Source organism: Athene cunicularia, assembly GCF_003259725.1.
Source record: "Athene cunicularia isolate RWA chromosome 5 unlocalized genomic scaffold, athCun1 chr5_part1, whole genome shotgun sequence".
Lineage (NCBI taxonomy): Eukaryota > Metazoa > Chordata > Aves > Strigiformes > Strigidae > Athene > Athene cunicularia.
Window position 1 is genome coordinate 18,958,157 of NW_020799101.1, and position 21,624 is coordinate 18,979,780.

A 21,624-nucleotide genomic window follows, 5' to 3' on the forward strand; every position below is an offset into this window, starting at 1 on the left:
CTTAAGACTTTTTCTTCTATGAGGAGTAAAAATACAGAAAGTTATGTTCAGTAGATTTTTATTTAGGTGAGAAGATATGAACATTTAGAGTGTAAGGCAGCCACACATCAATGAGCACTGTAAGAACATTCCTCTGTGAGTGCCTGTTTCAATGCTTAGGACTATTGACAAGTACCAGCATTTTTTTTTTTTTTAAGTATCTCCTATTGATAACTGTCAAAGGCTGGTTACAAGATAAAACTAATGATCTAGTGTGGCAATTTCTGTGTTTATATTTTTTATTTCCAATGTGAAAACATAAGGTTAAAGGGAAAGCTAGTTCATTCAAATGCTATGCAAATGGATTAGGTTTTGCATTAAATCCTCTCATGGTGTTAGAGGGTGCAGTTGTACCAGAACAGTTACCCATAAAATGTGAAGTAGTTTTCTATAGATTGCTGTAGGAATGTATAGATTTTGAAAAAATGTGAACTGCCTGTGAAAAATTATATCTCTGAGTCTAATCAGATTCTTGGTTTGAAAGTATCATCTTGTTATTTTTACTCTTTCCCACTACCTTCCTTATCTATGGCAGTCGTATCTCAATAACAGAGAGAAAACTATAGAACTGATTCCTGAAAGAAAAAGAAATTTTACCAGTGGGTGGAAGAGTTTAGGTGTAAACTCTCTAGTTTTCTCACTTCTTCAGGGCTTTTTAAAAATTAATTCATCTGTGGATGTCCCTTATGACATCAAGGAACATAACTTTTAATGAAATTCAATATAGAGTATTGTATTTGGGATGTAGCATACACCTGGTTCACAGACCTCTGCTTTCAACAGTGAAAGCACGCACTTGTCAATAGTGGGGATTTGCAGAAACAAACTCTAGCTTTGTAGACTAGTAAAAATCCTTCTTTTCCTGTAAGAGTTTTGAATATAAATGTGTTGCTTCTCTTTCTGAGGCATAACATATGCTGGTATTGTGCATCTTGAAATAATTTTAGTATGATATTGATAAAACTAGGCTATTCTTCCTTATTACATCTATAAAATCTTTTTTTCTAAATGTAAACAAAGACAGTCCAATGAAAATATGGTTTGGCCAATGTAGAATAATGGATTCTATAAAACATATTTATTTAGGAAATTTAGGAAATAACTAGGATTTTTTCTGAATGTATAGTTTCTATAAATCTGAAAAAAAGAATTATTTACCTCTACTGTTTTCTTCTTAAACCTGTTTTTAGCATGTATTTGTATTTTTATGCTTTGATGCATATCTTTACTTCTTGTTGAATACAATACTGCTTTGTAGGAGCACACCTAATGAAACAATACAGGTTTAATGATAGTTTAGTTCAATGTTTTAAGTATATAGTAGTCTAGATAACTGGCCTGGTTTTCTTTAAATAAATTCTAAAAATTCCCTTTTATAAAGAAAAATTATAACTTCAGCTACTGCACATTTAAAGATTATGTTTGTATGATTCCATCTGTTTTTATCAAGGCAGCTTCTGAGGCAGTTTATGTTATCCAGCTCTATGCTACCCTTATGTGATGCTTCATAGCGAAACAGATGGTGAATCCAGTTGCTAAACGGGGAGAAAAATGAGAAGAATTAATCATAAGTCATAAATATCTAAAAACCTCAAAATAAAAAACATTTGACATAGAGTTAATGCTATTTTTACCTCTACACAATGTTTTCTTCCCAATAATATTTAGTAAATAGAAAAAATGAAGCAGAAAAATTATTTCACATTCACTGTAACTAACACTTTTTTTCAGGTTCATTTGTTTTTAAAATAGTTTCCAAAAAACATTTCCTAAGCCCTCTTTTAATATCTAGAAAAATGTATTTTCCATGTTCTCAAATAGTGATGAAGCTGCACAGGAAAAATGTCGGAGAAAACAGAACACTGTAATATCAAATCTTTGAATGAAAGTATTTATTTTAAGGTGTCCATCATGTACTGTACTCTTACTAGAGTGCACATAGCATCAGTGAAATGTGTAAATTCATGGTAGCATTTTTAGAATTTAGTGTGACCTCTCAGTTGATGTTTCTTGAGATTTATGCCTCAAAACAAATAATTTCTTCCTTGGTACTGGAAGAAAATTTATGATTTACAGAGTAGAATACAAATATTCTTAGAAACTTGCGTTTCTGCATCACTTTGCATTTCACAATCATATATGCAAACTCATTAATCCATCACTGGAATAAAGCCACCTCTGAGGAGAAATGTGGCAGAAATGTATGGTAATGCAAGAATCGAGTTGGAATCAATACACAGGGCCTACCGTATGCAATTACAGAGACTTGGTTTTAGGTAGGCAGAATGTAATAATCAAAACTATAAGGTTGACTGTGTGCTTCGGTAATTCTTATTTATCTCATGAGGGATTTTTCTTTCATGTAATGCTAGTCACAGAAACCATAGTGCCTATATTTCTTAAAATACGCAGAAGACCAAGGAGCCTGTTCTGGCTAATTAATAGTATCAATAGGTGATCACAAGGAGACTTTCTGATGCAAATAAAAGGAATTGAGGGATATTAATTCTTCACTAAGTGTAGAAATGTTTTAGAAAACATTTGTATTAAAAGCTGAATACACCCAAATTACAAAATGTCATATAAACGCCAGTGTTTTAAAAAAAGGTCTTGTTGACATTTTACCTTTTTCCAGTAGTTCATGTAACAAAATGGTCACATTCATCCTTTTTCTATAAAATACTGTGGAAAAGTTGTGTATCTGAAGTTGATCTCAAAAACAATATTACAGTTCATGCATAGTTTAAGAAATCGGTTATGTAAATCTGAAGGTAAGAGATGCAGTGTGATAGGTTCAACCAAGTGAAGTATTAATAGAAATCTATTATAACTGTATTTCTGTGCTTCAGTAATTCCAGCTGAGGTTAACACATGGCAATATTAAGAACCAGAGCTCTATGACGTGTACTGTTCCTTTTATGTAGCACAATAACTGGTAGTAGTTCCTATTTTCCATTGGTTTTGCTTTATTCTGTTCTTTAAGGAAATCGTACTGTGGTTTAAAAAGGATAGCAGGTTAAATGCTGTTGTCCCTAGATCGCATACAGTATTATAAAAATAAATTAAAATAGTCATAAATGATTGGTAACCTGTATGCAAAAAAAGGTCTTACAAAGCAAATTTAATGAAATGTTGCTGTGCCAATGGCTTTAGTGTTATTTTTACTAGTTTTCTTCTTCAAATTAGTCTTGTAGACTGCATGCAAATTTGGTATACATCACAATGCAACGTTAGTTCTGTGTTTACTCAGACACTAAAGAACATCTGGTTAAAACATTTTTTAAAATTTCACCGTAATAGACAAACTTCTTCAAAGCATTTCAAAACTGAAATTGAATATGTTAAAGCAGTCTCAGCAAAAATGACCTGATAAGAAGGTTATACAGTCGTTTTCATGCTCTTTTAAATACATGGTAGAAAGGGAGCTCTGTAGTGAGTTATGCCTGAAGTGATGGTCTGCTGCTCCGCCTGAGGAAGGTGGTGTCGGCGTTCCGTGGGGACAACGCTAACAGTCCCTGCAGACCTCCGTGGGGACACCCCAGACATGCCTTTCTCTTGGGCTCCATCCCAGTCTGTTAGCAGCAAAGAACTCCAGTGAGTTGACAGATAGGTTGTGCTTAGTCAAACACCTCAAGGGGTCTGGGAAATGGCATTCTTCCTTTTCCCGCTGACCAGGTCAAAGCTGCGAGGGTAGTCATGACTCATCAGTCCGCACCTTCAGTTTGGGAAACACAACTGGATTTCATTTGAATGTATCAGTAAATGTACAGTCAGAACCATGCTGTCTCCCATCCCATCCCATCACATCCAGTCCCATGTGCAGATATCCTCATCGCTCAGGATTGGCAAATATGCACTAATCTCTGCTACATCAGTTCTGAAGGTACAAATCCTCACCACATCTGGTGATGTGAACTTGTCACTGACAAAGACTGCATCAGCGCACTCATCTATGACACCATCTGTTAAAGTGGTCAGTTTTCCTGTATTGTTTCTTCTGTAGGACTTCCTGTTACTGTGAAAATTCTCTGTTACTGGAAACATAATTTTCCTCATCATTATACTTCTTTTCTAGTTGAATCATAACGTACTAGAATACTGTTGAGCACAAAGTGAAAAGCTCTTCAGAATAGCTGTTCTTAAGGGATTAAATGATTATCATCTCTGTCCCATTTCTTTCATCTTATAATCATCTTCAGGATGGTACTAGATAGCTCAGTTGAAGTGATTATATATTTGAAATAGAAATTATTTGATCTCCTTTTTGGTATCACATTAAGACAGATGGATTTCTCTCCATTAATGTTAATATATTGTGGTTTCTTGTAACTGTCCCCTTACTTGAAGACTTGAGTGACATTTAGAGTATAAATCTGACAGGAACTGATATGCTAGATGCTAGAGATAAGATTTCAAACTCTTATTTACACTGATACAATCAAGTAATTAGGAATTGTTTCTCTACCTGAATTAAGTATAGAGAATGGTAACTTGATGCCTCAGCAAGGCGTAACAGGAGGCAGGAACTTTCACTTGAATAATCATCTGATTTCAGAAGCTTTTATTACATGTTTATTATATTATTGTTGGTATTCTTAAGGTGAATTGATTACAGAATAGTTTTTGTTGATAAAAACAATATTTTACTTAATATTATATGGCATCCATTTTGATAATTTGTACAGAGACACTAAGATTAATATGTCCCTGAAGGAATTTTCATTCATATTTGTCCTTTGCTGAATAGAGTATTTCTGGATTTTCAGTCCTTTTTAAAATTCAATCTTTGCACACGAGATGTGACATGAGAAATTCAGGGGTTTTTATCACCTTAAATATATTACTGTCTAATAAAATTTAAATGGAATTATTAAAAGTGCCTAATACACACACTGATTTCTGGGTCTGTTAGACATTTACAATTCTGTCTCACTGTAAATACATCACACTTTCCTCCTCAAACTTTTGAAGTGTTTTAGAAATTTTTACGTTGCCTCTTAATATTTTGCCTTTGTCCTAAAGGTTTCTAAAATGTATTGCTCCAATATATTGTAACAATTAGATTAATTGCCACTGAATGGTTCATGTAAGACATGCAGTGCCACTACATTTGGGAAAAGCAGCAAATGCTCTTCTACTCAGATATTTATACATACTTCATTATCTTTATAGCCAAGTCATTTCCAGAACAAATAAGAGTAACACTTAAGTGAGATTCTTTTTTCTTTCATTGTCTCCTATTACATCAATCAAAAACTAGACAGTTTCTTGTGAATTAGTTTCAAACTGATGAATTATTATTGCAAAAGAACTAGTTATTGACATTAAGATCCAAAAAGTACATCTTGTACTCGATAGCCAGTGATGATGCTTTCAATATTATGAGAATTTATTCAACTGCTTTAGACTGTTCTCTATCAAAGCTCTATCTACACCACAAAATAGGCTTTGTCCTTAATGGGACAGAGCTGCAGGTTCTCAGTTGATCCTTTAGGTATTCTCTTCCTAGACTATTGAACACCTTAAAGATAATGACAAAGACATAAAACTTGGCTTAGTATTTTACAGGAACTAGTGTAGAAGATGAAAGTAGATTTGATGTGCTTATAGTACCCTGGGTTGCTGTGGAAATGTGCTGCTGTGTTCTGTACTATTTTGAGTTTCCTAAGGGCTAATGGCTTCATGCCCAGGATATTGCATTGCTGTAGTCCAGCTGAAAGGTGACAAAAGCATGTATTAGAGAGGCCAAATCATCAACAGTAAAGACAGGATGAATTCTTGTACCTGTTTTAGAGTTATTATCAGAGAGAATAGTCCAGGATCAGTTCTAAATTATAGACTGACTTGCCTAAATGGGGTTGTGTAACATCAGCCAGTAGGTACTTCACTGTGTCACAAGCTCCTTAAAGTGTTTCTTCCTGCCACCAAGTGTAACTTTTCTTTTTCTCAGTTTCGGCTTCCACCTTCTGCTTTTTATCCATGAGCTCAAGTACTGAGGCAGTTTGGTGACATTGTGTTACTGTGAGCAATACAATATTATAAAAGAGTGGAATTTTGTAATGTCGACATAGTGTTTTCACTGGAATTCATGACACCTTCCCCATTCATTTGGTCTCTGTGTCTGTATTATAAATAAGGTTGAAGAAAAAGGGAACTGTGAGGCACATTTTTCTACTGCTCCTCTCTGGTTATGGATGTCTTGAAATAAACTATTTCAAAACAGTCAGCCTCTTTAGATATGGTTCATAGTTCATTAGCTACGTCAAATGCTGTGGAGAGTTTGAAAAAAAGAAGCAGGTATGACTATGGTGCTCATAGTATGGATTGTCTGGGAGTGACAGTAATGCTCTTTCTATGCCATGTCCTGCAATAAATTCAGATCATGACAGGTGAATGGTAGTATCCAGTTGAAAGTGTAAACAACAAGAATATAATAATCAAGACCTAGCAAGAACATCTTTTGAACATGACACTGGATTCAAATGTGTGCATGTGGTGTTACCACATCAAGAGGCTGTCTTAACTTGTGAAGCTCAAAACATAAACTTTACTGCAACATGGCAGCTGCACACAAATGACCAGATGTGCATTTGAAAGCATGAGAAACAAGCAGGCTGTTGATGAAAGATAAACATTTAAGAGTGTGAGAAAATGGCATCATTCATCAAGGAGGTCATTTGCCACTTCTTTCAAAATCTGCATCATGGGTTTGAAGCTTTGGATAAACGGGAAAGCTCAACTCACCACCTCTCAGCCTATTCATGTGCCCATGACCTTCAATACTAAACCTTTTCATCTTTTTAGAAAGATAGTGTCCTATGTCACAGAGTATCTACTTCATTCATGCTAGAGCATTGTTTCAAGAATGACCTAGAGGAATGAGTATTGGAACATGAACATTACTCTATTATTTTCCAACTTTTCAGATCTGATCCTACCAAGCTTGCAAGATCTGAGTGCAGCTTTAAGTAGTAAGAAAAACCATGAATTTTATATGTGTGTGTGTTTATTCCTGCAGTCTACAAGTTAGCTAGAGAATAGTATTCTTCTTTTTCAGTATTAGAATAAAAGATGTTAAGATATGAAGGAGGAAAAAACGGGACGCCATCTAGTTACGCTGAATTTGTTGCTTGACGATGTTTAACTATTTGCACTTCTCCTCCAGGGAACATGGGGAGAGTGCAGGTGACCATCTACTCAAACTGGAGCTTTAGGTAGGTACATGCCCTCCTCTGCTTCTACCAAACCTGGGTGAGCGAGGGTAAATAATTGTTCACACAAGGGAACCTTGGCTAAGTGATGTCTAATGAGCCACCTCAAAGATTCAGCAGCTCTGGAAAGCAAGGTGACCATTTGCACCTGGGGTTTAAGGAAGTTTTAACCTAAGTTTCAATTTAGATGGCACTTGGATGGACTAGTACTCATTGATTAGGTTTTTCATGTCTTTTTTAGGTATAAGCTAATTTTTTCCAGGTCTTTTCTTTTGCATTTTGTAGTTCCTTGTTAAATGAGACCTCGAGCCTGACTGCGGCTTTTAGGCAACAGCAGATTAATATTAATGACAAAAATTGTTAAATATGTTAGCCATGAAGTAAGGTATTTCATGTTTTCAAATAAATCTATTCATAAGAGATAAAAGGTGAAAATATTAAATACATTTTAGATATATATATATATCTATATCTATATCTAAAAACTTCATTTTTAAACTCCCTTTTTTCCTCATCTGATGAGTTAGTACTATGAAGAAAGTATTAAATCTCTGAGTCAGCCTTAGTGCTTTTACTGAGTAATTAAAAGCAGGATGAGTAGCTGTAAAGTTAGGTGTTTAGTCCTTGGCAAGGATGATGGTTTTAAAGCAGTTACACTTAGTAAAATGGGAAGAGATGAGGGGTTATCTGAACTTTCCACGTAAGTATAATGATTAAGATTTTTTTAAAGATACCAGTATGAATATTTGTGCATTACAGCCTATAAAACTTGACTAATTTTCTTCTAAATGTTTTTGGTTTATTCTTCATTTTGTCTCCTCTTAGCCTTTGTCACTGGTTCTTGTTCACTAGCCCTCTGATATTAAGTATCATCTCTACAGAGGTATGTTATGGTCATGTCAACAGCATCTGATGCAAACAGGGGAACTGGATTCCTTTGGGCAATTCCTGTTTCCAAATGATTTTTTGGCAGGTTAGGTTTCTGCATCATCTAATGTTTTATGTATTCTTTTCAAAAACGGACACCAGGGTTGAATGCAGTATTCCAGTATTGGTGTTATCCATGGCATTTTGCATCTTCAGCATAGATAAATCTTCTCCTTTATTTGTGTAACTAAAAATGGGTTCGCTCTTTATGTCTTGACTGCTTCTTAAAAGCTCATGCTGGGTTGCTCTTTCACTAGAATCCCAGGGCTCTTTATGATCATCTTACTATGGTAAACCTCCCATTGGGGATATAATCTGCATTTCTTTTTCTTAGGCTTCTAGTTTTGCCTCTGCAAAAGGTGATTTTGTTTGAACAGGCAAGCTTAATGCACGATTCAGTCTATTGTATCCAAATACCATGTCTTCCACATTACATACTGTTGCATCATTCTCTGAATCATCCGTAAATGATATATTATTTATAATTATAATATTATATAATGTTGTATTATTTTATTATTATATTATTATATTCTATATTCTACATTAAATACTACCCATTAAGTATTATATATTATATAGTGTGATATAAAATTATATTATTAGATACTATTATAATACATATTACATATTATAAATTCTACTTAATTCCAAGTCAGGGATGAAAATATTTATTAATGATGTTGTTCCTCTAACTGCTCATTAAATAAATCCACCAGAAACACAGTGATTCCAAATGGCAGTTATTTCTTGAGCTCGCAAGGCATTTCTTCATTTACTTATAAAATCTGGAGATCCTCATAGATTTTAGTAGATCTTTTCTAAGGGACAGAAACTTAAGAACAAGGAGTAAAAAAGATTGACATAAGGAAGGATCATTTATATTCAAAAGGTAAATTATTTTTCCTAAGTGAAAGAGAGCGAGAAGATGTGAGACGACAAGCTACAGTGGGCTGTTTCACACACCAAAAAAAAATAAAAATTGAGATGAGCTAGAAAACATACTCAGAGAAGTAGAGATTCAGAAGTTCTTTTGTGCCATTCTCCTGGTCATCAGGAAAATAAGTGATAGAGAGAAGAGAGTCTGGTGTAGTTTGCTCACTGAGAAGCATTCAGACAAATGAACTGCAGAGTTACTTTACCCAAGTACCGCTTCTATCCCAGTGGGATCAACCATGGAATGATGACTATTTCCATTGTTCAGAGAGAAGAAAAACAGGGAAAGCATACATCAATGGATAAGGAATGTTGCAGGTAGAAAATTAGCCATCAAGAAGCATATTACCATTATTGAGAGCATTAGCCAGACAGTGCACTCAAAAAAAGAGACAGTATTTATCCCAGAGAAGAAAGAACTGAAGATTGTACATTGTCGGTGCAGTTCTCCCCTCGGTTAGTAATTAATTTGTTCTCTACTTTTACAAACAATTTTTTAAAAAATGAACAGGATTGAAGGCAAAGTGAAGTGCATTTCTATCTTAATAGCAATATTATTCCATGACAATTTAAATGCTTCCTTAAGCTCTCCTACCTAACTGAAACTTCGGACTGCTTGTATTCCTGTAGCATGTCCTGTTTCAGGAAAAAAAAAACAAAACAGGGGTATCATCATAATTCTTCCGTGTTTACTAAAGATCAGAATGGCTTTTCTCAACACTTAGGCTTTTAAAGAAGTGAAATTAATATACACATTAGTAACAAAACAGCTGTGGAGCTCTGCAGGAATCCCATCAACAAGGAAGCAAGCAGGATGAGGAGAAAGAACCAGCTGGTTAATCAGAAGAGAAGACAGCTTGTTGAAGAAGCTGTCATCCTTGAATCTTCAATTGGTGGGTCATTTTGTCCTCGGCAGGGACTCCTTGCATGACGTATAAATTTTACTCTCACTGCTCAATCAGTACGACAGCTCTGGTTCTAAATGCAGTAAAAGTCTTGGCTCTGATTTAAATTATTCCCTGATGGTTTATTTAAAAACATCAAATAAATGTAATAGCAATAAAATTTAGATGTAAAAGATATAATCAGTTTTAAACTCTGGATGTGAAACTTTATTCCTAAACTGTTGAGATTATATACATGTGATCAATTTCTTCAGTTTCTAGCAATTGTTTTTGAATTATTTGGGGGTGGTAGTTTTTTTCTGCATAATTGTCAAGTATTGAGTTTCTTATTCAGAGAAATTCAAACTGTGAAACACAAGATTTCAGCTGTTGTACACCCACAGGTCTGTATGGTTGTATAGTTTAATGCATATTCAAGTGATATTTCTGCTTACTCTCTGGAAAATATTGTAATCATATAGAATCTTTTTATGAATCTCTTTCACAGGCTGATACTTCGGAAAGTCTAAGAAAAGGTTCTGTTATTTTCATTGCCGTTGTCATGCACAGTTTGCATAGGAGAAAAAAAAAAAGGGAGGGGGGGCGGAGGGGAGGTTTCCAGTTAATATGACTTATTTTTCTATCTTATGATAGTTGCCTATTGAAGTCAATATTAATTTATAAACCTGTGACCAAATAGTAGGAAAACATGTTGAACAGATCTGTATTTGTAAACTGACTTATTTTTGGGTTTTTTAATTGTAATTCCCGAAGTAAAAAGTCAGCATTAAGTTCTCAGTCAGATAGTGAAGACCTAAAAGAAAATTCTGAGCCCCATGGTCTTAATATTTAATCTGAGGAAAAAGGTAGTAAAAGCAGTCATCTCCAACTCAGAGCAACATATTACCCTACTGATCTTTCGACATTGTTGAAGTCGCAAGGACTAAGTTAAAAGGAGGACCAACAGGATGAGATCAAAGTATCATTTACCCGTATTGCTTTGAAGCTCAGAGCATCAAGGAGAGTTGGGAGAACATTGTAACAAGTGGATCTGCAGACCAAATGAACATGGAAGAAAATAACATCATATAGGATTAAATAGAATGTGCATATAGCAGAAAAATATAATTTGGAAAATTATATCACTGGGGTGCATACAATGGATGATAAAGTTTTGATGGGAACAATGGTTCCTCCAGAACTTTAATCTGGATTTTCTGACTGAGGCAGAGGAAAAGTAGTGTCAGAAATAGTAGAGTAGCAGTAATGGAAGATCCCTGGATCATAAGGTAAGTTACATTTCTTCAGTCCTTCTGCTTCCTTGAAAATACAAGTTAAAGAAAAATTTAACATCATTTGATATTAGTGAAAGAGGCAGTGGGGCTCTTAGTGCCTTCTCCTTATGAAATCACCATGTGTGTCCTGTGTAGGCATCCCTGTGATGTTTATATTAGATTTCCATAAATAATACAATGGGAAAAGTTATTTTAATAGAAAATGGTCTTTGGATTTTCACAGCCAGGTCAGAAGAGTGAAAGTAAGACAAACATTGTTAGACAAATGGTGCCAGAAACTTAAGCATAAAAGAGCTATGCCCAGAAATACTTGCAAAAAGGATGCCAGGCCTAAATCATTCATAGCCAACAATCCTTCTGGTCTAAATAAGATACAGCATTTGAAATGTAGAAAATATTTAATGAGACAATAAATTTAATGTGAGAGTTGCAAGGCAGTACTGCTGAATGCCTCACGGTACTTAAAGCCAGTTCAGACACAATCCAGCATGGTAATTCAGGAAACTGCACTCCTTAGCACTTCTCTGAAATAATTTAAAGAAAATGCACAACTTCTCTTTACTCACAGTATCCACCTAAATAATGAGATAGAAACTGTATATATCTATATCTATATATAGATAGATAGATATATGTGAAACATGAATGCTTAATCTCATTGGATGGCTACAATAAATAGGGAAAAACCACTGCTATTCTTGATATGTCCTAAAACCAGAGAAATGTAAATTGCAGAGAAATCATGATTTGAAAACCCAGTCTTGTGTGCCTGCCATGTTTTTGTCTCTAATTCAGGAGGACTAATCTGTAATATTGCGAAGTCTTTCAGTGTAGAAGAAAAAATATGTACAATTAAGAAAATCACTCTAGTTCATGGACTATTACAGAAATAAGTTAGTTATAGTATATCTCATTATGTCTTCATCTGCTTTGAGAAAATGATTGTTATATAGCAATGCATAAACGGTCATGTATTATGCCTCTGTAAGTAGGCATTTCATAAATTGCAACTGTGTATGGTAAGCAGGGGCCTCTGTAACTTGTTTCTCATAATACCTCAGTTAACTAGAAATGAAAAGTGTTTGGAAACAAATATTTAAAATGCCTCAATTTCTAAATTTATTTGTAAAATGAAAGTAGTCTTTTTACATTTACTTATGATAACTGTTAATGATGCTTTGCCCAAATGTAAATGTATCATTAATGTTTTTAAGTCTTACATTAGAGAATAAATTATTTTGAAAGTCAAGTAACCATTTCTACCACTTTTAAAGAAATACTTTTTTTTTTTTTTTTCTGAAGCAGTAACCAAAGTGAAACCCTATTTATGTGGAATGCTGTGAGAAGGAACCCTGCAAGTTTTCATTCTCAGTGGTATATCCCATATATTATGTTTCTCTTCCTGTATTACATTTATGTAATATATCTGGTGTTTTCTCCTCACTGATTTTTATAAAAACTTCTGCCTGCATAAAATAAATTAAATAAAAACTTCCTTCCCAAGGGTTAACTTCAGTTCTTTGAAAGTGAGAACCATCCATCTTTAGTAGCATAATTATTAAACTCTAAGGATGTTTACATGGTGGAGAAATCTAAGCTAGTTTTAAAACACCTTCTTCACTTGCACATAGCTGATGTATGACCACAGCATCAGAGATCTGAGCAGAGTTTAATTTATCCTGGCTCTTACTCAACTTTTGGGGCTTGTCCTACTGAGCTAACCAGTTGAAAGCCAACTCAATGGCAGTCTCTGCTGGCTCTGCAGTGCATTCACTACTCTTTTTTAAGTAGTAGAAATGATTGCTTAATTCTCTGATTTATCACTTAGGACAGATACTGAATTATCTAGAGAAATACAGTGTAGAATTAAAGTCTTTGATCTATAATTTTGCTTGGTTTGGATATAAATGATGCATTAATTAAAACAAATATGTATAAATCAGATAGATACAGTATACTTCAAATTGCGTGCTTGCTTTAAGAGGTGGTGCTTATCTGAGAGTCTTTCCATACAGAAAGAAGGAATATTATGGCAAAAATCTGTATTTGTCTTTTTATCTCAGGAACTACAAAGTCTGACCATATGTAAATTGTTGTGAAAAATTGTGTTAGTTGGGAAAAAGGTTAGGTGAGTTGATTATTATATACAGCTATTTATAAAATAAAAGCATAGGCTGTATTTGCACGTGGATGCTTTTCTGATAAGTACTCATTTCAGTGAATTAATAAACATGAAACTTCAGGAGACAACTTATATTAAGCATTACTCTTTTAGGTTATTCCTTTACTCTAGTCAGATTTATGGTTAAAATATTCCTGTCAGAACGAAAGTACCATTTATCTAATACAGTTTCCTATGAAAATACACTTAGGTGATTTTGGGAGTCTTCAATTACCTAATTGTATAAGAGAATAATTTATATCTCACAGTCAGTAACTTGTGATGCTGATTATTACTCAATTTTCAGTGAAAGATCAGACAATCTACCCGAGGCACTACATACCTTGAAATATCTATATATATTTTACTAAGAATGTTAAATGAATAGTGACCTGTGAAATAAAGATCAGTATGCTGTGACATAGTATTTTCATAATCAGAAGAATGAATATATCATTTGCTTCAGCTAGATGAAAATTTAACACTTCAAGGCTATTTCGCTTTCAGATTACTTTTGTCAAGATTCCAAAGATCCATAACATTTAAATAAATATAGTGTTTCTTCAGATTACAACAGCTAACTACTTATCAGATTGTTTGTCATTTATTTATGACCAAAAAATATCTTTCTAATCTCTGCTTAAAGGTTGTTCAAAAAGCGATTCTTAATTCAGAGTCATTTAGTGGCTTTCAGGGTGTTGAACAAACAGCACATAAAGTTGAGGGTCATTTTTCATTAGCAGCTTCCAAACAGGAACACGTACTGAATATAATCATAGGACAGAATCACAGAATGGTTTGGGTTGGAAGGGACCTTAAAGACCACCCAGTTCCACTCCCCTGCCATGGGCAGGGACACCTTCCACTAGACCAAGTTGCTCAAATCCCCGTCCAACCCGGCCTGGAACACTGCCAGGGATGAGACATACACAACTCTGGGCAACCTGTTCCAGTGTCTCACCACCCTCACAGTAAGGAATTTCTTCCTTATACTTAATCTAAACCTACCCTCTTTCAGTTTAAAACCGTTACCCCTCGTCCTGTCACTACACTCCCTGATAAGAGTCCCTCCCCAGCTTTCCTGTAGTCTCCTTCAAGGACTGGCAAGCCACTATAAGGTCTCCTTGTAGCCTTCTCTTCTCTGGGCTGAACAACCCCAACTCGCTCAGCCTGTCCTCACAGGGCAGGTGCTCCAGTTCCCTGATCACCTTTGTGGCCTCCTCTTGCTCATGCAGGTTCATGTCCTTCTTATGCTGGGGCCCCCAGACACAGCATAAGACCAGGTGGGGTCTCACAAGAGTGGAGTAGGTGGGAAGAATCCCCTCCCTTGACCTGCTGGCCACACTTCTCTTGATGCAGCCCAGGACACAGTTGGCTTTCTGGGCTGTGAGCACATATTGCTGGCTCACAGTCAGTTTTCCATCCACTGATACCCCCCAAATCCTTCTCCACAGGGCTGCTCTCAATCCACTTTCTGCCCAGCCTGTATTTGTGCTGGGATTGCCCTGACCCACACGCGGGACCTTGCACTTGGCCTTGTTGAACTTCATGAGGTTTGCACAGGCCCACCTCTCCAGCCTGTCCAGGTCCCTTGGATGGCACATCCCTTCCCTCCAGTGTGTTGACCACACCACACAGCTGGGTGTCATTGGCAAACTTGCTGAGGGTGCACTCAGTCCCACTGTCCATGTTGCTGACAGAGATGTCAAACAGCACCAGTCCCAACACCGACCCCTGAGGAACGCCACTCCTCACTGGTCTTCACTTGGGCATCGAGCCACTGACCACAACTCTTTGAGTGTGACCATCCAGCCAGTTCCTTCTTACTGAGTGATCCATCCATCCATCCATCCATCCATCCGATCCATGTGTCTCCAATTTAGAGACAAGGATGTTGTGCAGGACAGTGTCAAATGCTTTGCACATGTCCAGGTAAATGACATAAGTTGCTCTTCTGTTAACCACCAACGCCGTAACCTCTTCATAGAAGGACACTAAATTAATCAGGCATAATTTGCCCTTAGTGAAGGCATTAAACATAAATCACATTAAAGATGTAATTTATGCCCATAACTCGGATATTTTGGGTGCAATTCTTGCCTCCTGAAAATTAACAGCAAAACTCCCATTAACTTCAGTTTAGCCAAATTGTCAGCACTGATTTCTAAAACACTCATACAATGACCTTCTAGAATTAAATTCTGAGAATACATCATAATACTAAAAAAAATAGATTTTGCTATTTGATTATTATACATTCTGTCAGGTATTTAAAACTGTACATTTCCTTTGAATTAATTTATTTGCAAATAGCACAGGTTATAATAATAATTACTGTTATTAAAATAGCTTTTTGTTAAGAAATATTTTAATGGTTGATCTTTAAAACAGATCTACTTTATGCACCCTTTGATAGTATTAGTCACTGAGAAGGGTACTTAAATTATAAGGAGTATCAAATAACTTGCAGGTTTGAAACAAATAAGAGGCAGTACTTAATCACAGAGCAGGTGTTCAATCCATGGGCTTCACATCAGTTCAAAAAGCTGTTAGATAAATGCATGCAATAAATATGCATCATGAATAATTACATGCAGACATACATGTGTGGTTTAGGAAACTCCTGAACGTACAGAGAATACACAAAGGGATGGTAAACCAAGGAAGTATCACTTCCCATATCCCTAGATAAGTTACCTCAATAGCTCATCAGCCTGATTTAAAAACCCCCACCTTATTTAAGTTATAAATTAATTCTAGCTTTAGCTTCAGCTTACGCCATGTCTTTCCTTTTAAGCCTAAAAATATATTTACTATCCAAAATATTTTCACTAAAGAGATTCTTATAGTCTTGATTTGATTGGATCAGTCCTCTAATTTCTTTTTTTTTTGTTGTTGTTTAACAGAGTATTTTAATGTCTCCTTATAAGGCATGTTTTCTGTAACTTGTATAGTTAATGTTTCTCAAGTCTTCTAAATTCCTCAGTATCCTTTTTGAAGTGTGGGCACCAGAAGTAGATACATTATTTCCTTCATAATTTTCCTAGCCCTCTATTCTGAAATATAACAAGCCTTGTATTTGTTTTAGATAATATCCTGCTTCAAGGATATCCTGCTTCATTCACCTTCTTACGTAAAGCATTGTTGTAGGACATAATCTTCATCTGATTACTTTCTATGACTCCTCAGTCCTTTTCAGTCACTGCTTTCCAGGACAGCATCTCCATTTTGTAATTATGACCTGCATTAATCCTTCACTGGTGAATAAATTCGCATTTCTTTGTATTATAATATGTGGTGTTTGAAAGGATCCCTTTCACCAAGAAACTGAATGACTGGTCCGTCTCCAACTATCATGTTGCCCCTAAAGACTTGATTAAGGGTGATCATCATCTCAACTTGTCCCTGAAAAGCAATAGAATATCATAATGTTTTAGTGTTAATCTAGACCCAACAATAAGATGAAGGAATTAATTTAATTTAAATATTTCCATAATGACAAGGTGTCGTTTCACATGTTTATGGCCATGTAAGGTTCATCATTGCACCATGAGACTCGAACTTCGCCTGACCAAGGCTACTTCACAAGAGGTTAATAGCTCATTGATAGAAAAGTTAAGCACTAGTACGGATTGTTTATTGCCAAGAGTTGAGAGGAATCTTAATAAAAGGTGTTAAAAGTTCCAAAGAGGTGGGGAGTAGGTAGTCTGAGGAAGATGGAGATCAATATTTTTTATTAAAGGGGAGAATAATAATATTTTTATCTAAATAGTACTTCTTCAGGGAAAGGGGAATCACATATTCCAAATCAAGATGCTCTTCTGTGAAGACAGACTCAAAAATGTAGTGTTTTTTTCAGAAGAAATATGTTTTTAGCCCCTTGATTTGATAGTCACTGATGTCTTGAAAGCTGGACAATCTAGAGAAGCTGCTTGTAACTGAGGTAAGGATAGGCAGATGTAAGCAGTTTTCTGTTTTCTCTTACCAGTCTTTGTAACCTTTGTAACTCTGTTTCTGTATTTGAAGCTGCTGTAAATATATTACTTTCTTTTACCTTTATTAGGCTTTTCTCAAGAGTGTATTTAGAGTAAGCGTCTAACAGGACAACCTATCCCTTTGTGTAAGGCCTTCTTTAAAACTGAATTATTGTACTATTTCTTCAGGGTATAGAATCTATTTGAAATTTTCAGAGCATCCAAAGGACAATAAAATGTGTCTCTGTTAAAGAGCATTGATTATTTTGGAATTTTCAGTTTTGTCTATGTAGAAGATGCACCCCATTTTGCCTGCTACAAGATGGTAGGAATACTACCTTTGAACACTGTGATGGCAAAGTTTGCAGCACTATAACTTTAGCAACCTGAGCAATCTGTAAATTTTACCAGTGATAATAATAAATTTTATTCCAGATTATGAATAAAATTATGAACTCCCCATTGGAATAAACCAAACAAATATTTTCCTAGATGATGAGTGAATGCTGAGATCCAACAATTCATTATTTTTTAAAGTATTTAATTTTAACTTTTATATAAGTGGTGCATTTCTAGAAAGAAAGCTAGGCAGAACTAAGACAAATACTTTACAGAATACTATCTTGTCAACCTAATTTATAATTGCATCATATAACTTTGCAAAATAAACTTAGATAAAACTTAGCCTTGTGTGTTAATTGCATTAATTGAATTGCCATCTTCTATCAGCTTATATCATGGAAAAAAATATTAACAGCTTTTACTTTTCAGAGACTTTTTTTTACTCTTGGAACATCCACTTTAGCATATACTAACACACAAATTAGCTTATTTTTCTTACAACCATAAGGAAAAGGTCTTCTGTTAACATAATCTTTGTTTTAAAATAAGCTGCTTGCAGCATGTGGAAGGTCATGGGGCAATTTGGGAAATTCTGAATGGAAGTTTGTGGTATCTTAAGACCTTGAAGTCTTGGATTGCATGAAAGTTATAGAATTCTGAGGATCTGTGCCGCAGGGAATTGAATTTGGGGATTTAGGGATAAGGTGTAAGAACTAAATTTGTGCTAAAAGTGCTAAATTTGCACAAGTTTTATTTTATCTCCTGTTGAATACACATAATGATTCTTGGTTCTCTTTTTAAAAAGCTTTGAGATCCTCATGTGATATGTAACTACACAAAAAGCACTTTTTAATTCATTAATTTTTTGTACAGAAGTGGTAGGACTCAAGCTCTTCAAAAACAGTCTTGGTGTTGAATATCTACAGCTAAGTATGTCTGTTCTACATAATGTATTTTGGGTTTTAAATACAAAATCTCTTTTCTCTTACAGACAAGTTGATCAGGATTCTGATGGCTGCATCAGCTTCAAAGAGTTTGAATCTGCAATGAAGTATGGACAAGATGAAGTATCACCAGTGTACTTTGCCTAAAGAATATTCTCTGGTGAAAAGACAAAGTGAAAACTTCAGATCTCTAGATATTTAAAAATCAATGAAACTTCATTTATTTCAGCCAGCATTTTAAGAACTTTGACTGTAAGTGTAGCTCAGAAGAACAGCCTTTGAAGCCTTACTGTTGACAAGTCGGGTGTATTAATTTACATGTCTATGTGTGTGTAGAATACTTAAAATATTTGAAATCTCAATTGATTCCCAATCACCCTAGTTAGGAACTGCAACTCTGTACTTCTTTTTGACTTAAGAGATGAGAAAGGACCAACTTGGATTTCTAGTTACCGTGAAATTTATTTGTTCACTCTTTCAACAGCCCTTTGTTGACAGACCAAAATATCTCACATGTATAGTAACTGATTAAATTTATGGCAGATAATGCCTGCTTTTTCAAAATCAATAATTTGTTTGTCTTTCCTTTATTGTTTCACTTTCATATATTGTTCTTTTTTATATATTACACATTATTTTTAATTTAATATTTGTTGGTTATTTAGCTACACGATTTAATTCTGAACAGTTATCAAGAACTGTATATGTAAGGAAGTAAGTATAAATATTTAGCTTTTTAAAAAATAATTTGAATGGAGTTAAGAACGGATCTTTAACGTGTACATCATTGTTGTGGTTTGAGCACAAAGGGCAACTGAGCACCATGCAGTCACTCACTCCTCTGTTACCAAAAACCCCACCACACACACACAAACCCAGGACAGTCATAGACCTCAGTCTTGCAGGCTGAAAATTCTCTGTATTCAAACCTTCAGCTGAGTTTTAGAGAGGAATTTGGATAGATATATATATATATAGATATATAGATATATATATATATATATATACACTTTATCGAGAGCAGAGAATTTCCCAAGAGCTGAGGGGAAGTGTAAGGTAGAATCTGTCATTGTCTACAAAGCTATCTTCCCTTCTCTCGCTCTTATCCAGTAACTGGGAGATGTTCTTGCCTGCTGTAACTTATATAAAACCAACCCAGCTGTGCTATAGTGAGATAAATCTTTCTTATTCAATTTATTTTATCTGTTATCACTCACTTCCTAGTGCTTTTGTGTGTTTATATTAATAGTAACAGATAATAGAGATTTCATTATGGGCACTGTCTCAGATCATATGGTCCACTCTACTGCTTCATCTCTGCTTACCTGCCAGTTGTTATATTGCTTGGATTAGAGATTTATTTTGAAACTCTCCAGAAGCGATCCCCTCCTCAAGTGAGCCCACAGACTGTAGCACATACTTAATACAGCTGTAAATAAATAGCAAATAACAAATAATAATGATCAGTAAGAGGAAGAGAGTATCCATTCTACTCTTAAGTCAAGAGAGTCTCCAATTTCTTTCAAATTTTTGTGAGGCATTCCAGAGTACAATTTACAGGTGAAGCATATATAAAATTATGCCTATATTTTCTGTTCCCATTACATGTATGTATTTCACTAGGTACAGGCAAAGTGAAACCTTTCTTTTTTTTTTTTTTTTTCATTCCAAAGCAGATAATATATAAATAATGGGAGGAAGTTGGAGACACTGAATATATCAGCAGATATATCTGATTCTATATATAAGAACCAGATATCCCCTAGATGAGCTGTAAGTTGTATAGCATGCTTGATGTGCTCATCAGTGGGAACGAACTGGTGTTACCTTTGAAAGACATGCTAACATATTGGAGATTTTACCTTAGAAATGTCATTGCCCAATAGATGAATGTTTCCATAAGAGAAGCATCACCATGGATGTTAATTAGCAATATGATCACAACCTCTTCTGAGATGCAGGAGATGATTAAATTATTATCCCACAGGGATAGTCGCCACAGGTCTAGACACATTAATGGAAAAATGTATAATGGTTTGCTGTGATATTACTTACATTGTATTTTATTGGTCAGTAGATTTCAGTTTTTATGGTGCCCAGACCCTGTAGCCTTCCTAAACACTGAATCCATGCAGTATTATTTTGATACATTATTTTAATATTTTATTTTTCTTATTTAAAAATAATTATTTGGTTCATAAGGAGCAGTTTAAAAGTTTATGGCCTCTTGTTTATATTTCTAGTCCAGCTGTGGTTTGGTGTCTAAATATCTGACAGTATATCTGCCATATTGTACTAGTCTTCTGTTAAATATTATAACAGACAGAAAAGTGTTTGTATGCATGTCATTTCAAGAAATATATATGTCTTGTATATATGGCAAGGAAGTCTACAGAGAAAAGTGCTCTCTATCATCTCCTTTGTTTCCATATGTTCCAAATACTCATTTTCTCAAGAACTTGAATACTTGCTATGAACTTGAATACTTGCTATGAACTTGAATTTCTGAGCACATAAACTCCAGGAGAGGCCAATGAAATTATTTTACCATGTTTGAATTTTTTTTTAGAAAAGAACAGAACTGTGTTGAAAGGTCATAAACATTCTTGTTTCTCCTCCCATGGGAACTGATAGAAAGAGACTGCAGATGATCACAGCTGACTGGAACTGAGTAGGCCCTGGTGACACTCTTCCTACTGGTTGAATAAAAATTAATTACTAGCTAGTGCTTATCTAAGTTTTGGCTAGCAAACCACAGAAACACTTCAGCTCTCACTACAAATTGATAAAATTAGGGATGACATTTATTAGGTGGGTTAGGTGATGACCTATTCTAAGTAACGGTTTGGGAAACAATAAAAGCTATAGCTACCCAGCTATTGGATGAAAGAGGCCACATGCTCTTCATTTT

The 21,624-nt window shown here is 35.0% G+C and overlaps 1 protein-coding gene across 1 annotated transcript in view; it reads left to right on the forward strand.

Moving 5' to 3' along the window:
* EFCAB11 (EF-hand calcium binding domain 11) overlaps positions 1-21,624 on the forward strand; it is a 74,680-nt gene that overhangs the window by 43,439 nt on the left and 9,617 nt on the right. Inside the window, 1 exon segment of the mRNA XM_026849636.1 lies at positions 18,761-18,965. Within this exon segment, the coding sequence (XP_026705437.1) occupies positions 18,761-18,860 (100 nt within the window). The 3' untranslated portion in view covers positions 18,861-18,965.